At 62.7% G+C, this 2,701-nt stretch overlaps 1 protein-coding gene across 6 annotated transcripts in view; it reads left to right on the plus strand.

The window, feature by feature from the left end:
* Window positions 1–476: 476 nt before the first annotated feature.
* The window catches only part of MDFI (MyoD family inhibitor), a 17,961-nt gene continuing 15,736 nt past the window's right edge, over window positions 477–2,701 (plus strand). Inside the window, exons 1-2 of one of the 6 annotated variants that reach the window (XM_023527578.1) lie at window positions 477–777; window positions 2,330–2,416. In XM_023527578.1, the coding sequence (XP_023383346.1) occupies window positions 2,341–2,416 (76 nt within the window). In that variant the 5' untranslated portion in view covers window positions 477–777; window positions 2,330–2,340. Of the gene's footprint in view, window positions 778–1,967; window positions 2,185–2,329; window positions 2,441–2,701 lie in introns of those variants that run through there. The other 5 variants (XM_011354593.2, XM_011354595.2, XM_023527579.1 and 2 more) reach the window with 5 other exon arrangements.

Here is a 2,701-nt window from a genome sequence, read left to right on the forward strand (position 1 = left end):
TGTTGATTTTTTAAAACTTTTATTCAAGTGTAATCGTCACACCAAAAAAAAACACATGTAGTTTAAACGTTCAGCTTGCTGAATTTTCACAAACTGAGCACACTTGTATAACCAGCATGTGGGATTAAATTTAAAGCATATTTTACATTTCCAACAAACCAGACATATTAGTTAGTACTGGGCCAGATTCAGAGGACTTTTTTGAGCTCAGCAGGAGACTTTGGACAGTAAAGCTTGGGAACTGGGCTGATCCAGAGTTTGGGGGCCCTGGATAGAGACTGAGAAACGGGCAGGGGTGTAGCGCTAAATGCTGTGGTCGAAGGGGTGCTACATGCAAGAGAGGACAGAGAGAGGCGGTGGGGGCTACCTTGGAGACAATATCCACCCACCTACCCCCGCCTTTCCTCCCATTCCACCCTCGGAGGCGTGTGAGGCCCAGCCTTAGGGCCCAGGTAAGCCGGTAAGAATGCAGCAGTCTCCAAGCCCCGGCGCGGGTGCGTCCCGGTGACTCAGCCCTTGCCAGGAAGGGGGAGTCCACCCCGTTTCCAGAGCTCCCACACAGCAGCCTGATCGCTGCTGGCTCCCGGGGCACCAGGCCAGGTCCCCGCAGCAGGCGGCCCGGCCCCGGGAGCAAGACCCCCTCCTCCCGGTCTGGGGCTCCCTCTTTAAGCTGCAGCCACCTGGGCTCGTCGCGGGGACACGGGCGAGAGCGCCGCGGACGCCGTGGGGGCCACGGCGGTCCTGGCCACGACGGCGCCGCGAGGACCTTCGAGCGCAGTAAGTAGCTACGGCAGGGGGTGGGAGAGTCCCTCACTCGATCCCCGCGTCCCAGCCCCCACTTCCGCGGGACTAGGAGAACTGGCCTGGCGCCGTTGCCGCCTCCCTAATTGCTCACTGGCCCTCGTGGTGGGAAGCCCAGACAAGGCTACGAGGCGGCCCGGTCAAGTGTGGCCGAGACGCTGTCACCCCAGCGGGCGGCCCCACCCGAGGATCATCTCACCGGCCCGCCCAGTCCCACTCGGCGGGCCGCAGGCTCCGTGCCCTTGCTCATCCTCGGGGACCTGGTCCCGGGGTTACGCTGCGGGTCCTTGGACTCCCTCGTTCTGCCTGGCGGCGGCTCCTTCCTACTCCCATGGCCCTGAGGAGGGACCCAGCTCACAATTCCAGATGTGCCGCCCAGCTGTCCCCGCCTGCAAGGGCCCCTTCTCTTCTCTCTCCCCGCGCGCCCGCAACTTAGAAGGCCTCGGAGTCCAGTCTGGAGCCAAAAGGAGGGTTGAACTCAGAGGAGCTCTCTTCGCCTCCAAAATTGGTTTTCTTACACGAATTCCCACGCACAGCTGGCAGGGGTTGAGGGGATTAGGGATGCTCGGGGCTGCTGGAGGACTCGGAAGGCTAGCTAGACACTAACCGGATTTCCCGGAGGAACAGCCTCTGGAGGGGTGGGCGCGACGTCTGTGAGCTCCAGACCTCGAGCACCCGGCTTAGGACCCCAAGCGGGACGGAGGAGGTGGACAAAGAGCGCCCGAGGAAATTAATCACTCCTATCTTTGGGACGAGATTTGGGGGCCACAATTATTCAGACAACTGACCAGAGATGGTTGTGTTCACAGTGGTTTCTCTCTCTTTCTCCTGGTTTTCCAAAAACTTTTGCAGAGTTTAAGACTAGCGAAGGAGAATGCCCAGCCCCCTCTGCAGCCCCTCCGGGCTCTGGGCCTGGAGGGTGGAGATTTGGGGAGACTGGGGCCCAGCTTTGTGAGCGCGGAGGAAACGCGCGGAGCCGGCTTCCTGTGGGGGCTCGGGCCGCAGCGCCCCGCGTAGAGACGTGTCCGGCCCAGGCAGCGCCGAGCCGGGCGCTGGGGGCGGAGGGGAGGGACGTCGTGGGGGAGGGGGAGCTACGGAGAAGGCGAGGAGGGGGAGGAGAGGGGGTGGGTCAGAGAAGAGGGGAAGGGAGAGGCGAGCAGGGGAGGAGCGAGGGGGCTGGAGGGAGAAAAGGAAGAAGGAAGGGGGCGCGCGGCGTGAGCTGGCGCTGAAATGGGAGAATTGAGCGTGTGAGAGGGGAGGGGGTGCGGGGCGGGCACCAGGGAGCCGCGTGGCCCCTCCGCGGGGGCGCCCTGGCCTGGCGCGCATGGCAAGCCCCGCGCGGTGATCCCGGCGGTGTGAGAGAGGAGCGCACAGCTTGCACGAGTAAGTTAGTCGGTGGCCGCTCTAGAACCGAAGGAGGAGCGCGCCTGCGGCTGGATCACCCCCTGCCAGTCCCCCATTTCCCGCACGCGCGGGGTGGGGCGGGGTGGAGAGGTCAGCCCCGCCAGCTGAGCCCTGTTTTCTTCAGGTTCTGAGCCGATGTCCCAGGTGAGTGGCCAGAGCCCCCCTCACTGCGACGCGTCCCATGAAGCCCCCAGCACAGCACCGGGCCCAGGTAGGACCGGGAGTAGAGAGCACGGTAGGTGGCTTGGGGGTAGAGGGGTGTTAATTCTCCTCTTTACTCCCTAAGACTCTAGGAAATGTTTTCGGGGAACTTAAGTGGAGGTGGTGCGAGGGGTCTGACTATCGCGGATCCGGACCAAGGAGAACCCAGGACTGGGGTGATGGGGGCAGGGCCCTAACGCAGGCAGCCTGCTGCGCCAAGTTGGCTTCAACTCCCCCCAACTCCCAACACCAGACACACACACACACACACACACACACACACACACACACACAC

The sequence above is a fragment of the Pteropus vampyrus genome, unplaced genomic scaffold (genome assembly GCF_000151845.1).
Source record: "Pteropus vampyrus isolate Shadow unplaced genomic scaffold, Pvam_2.0 Scaffold18, whole genome shotgun sequence".
Lineage (NCBI taxonomy): Eukaryota > Metazoa > Chordata > Mammalia > Chiroptera > Pteropodidae > Pteropus > Pteropus vampyrus.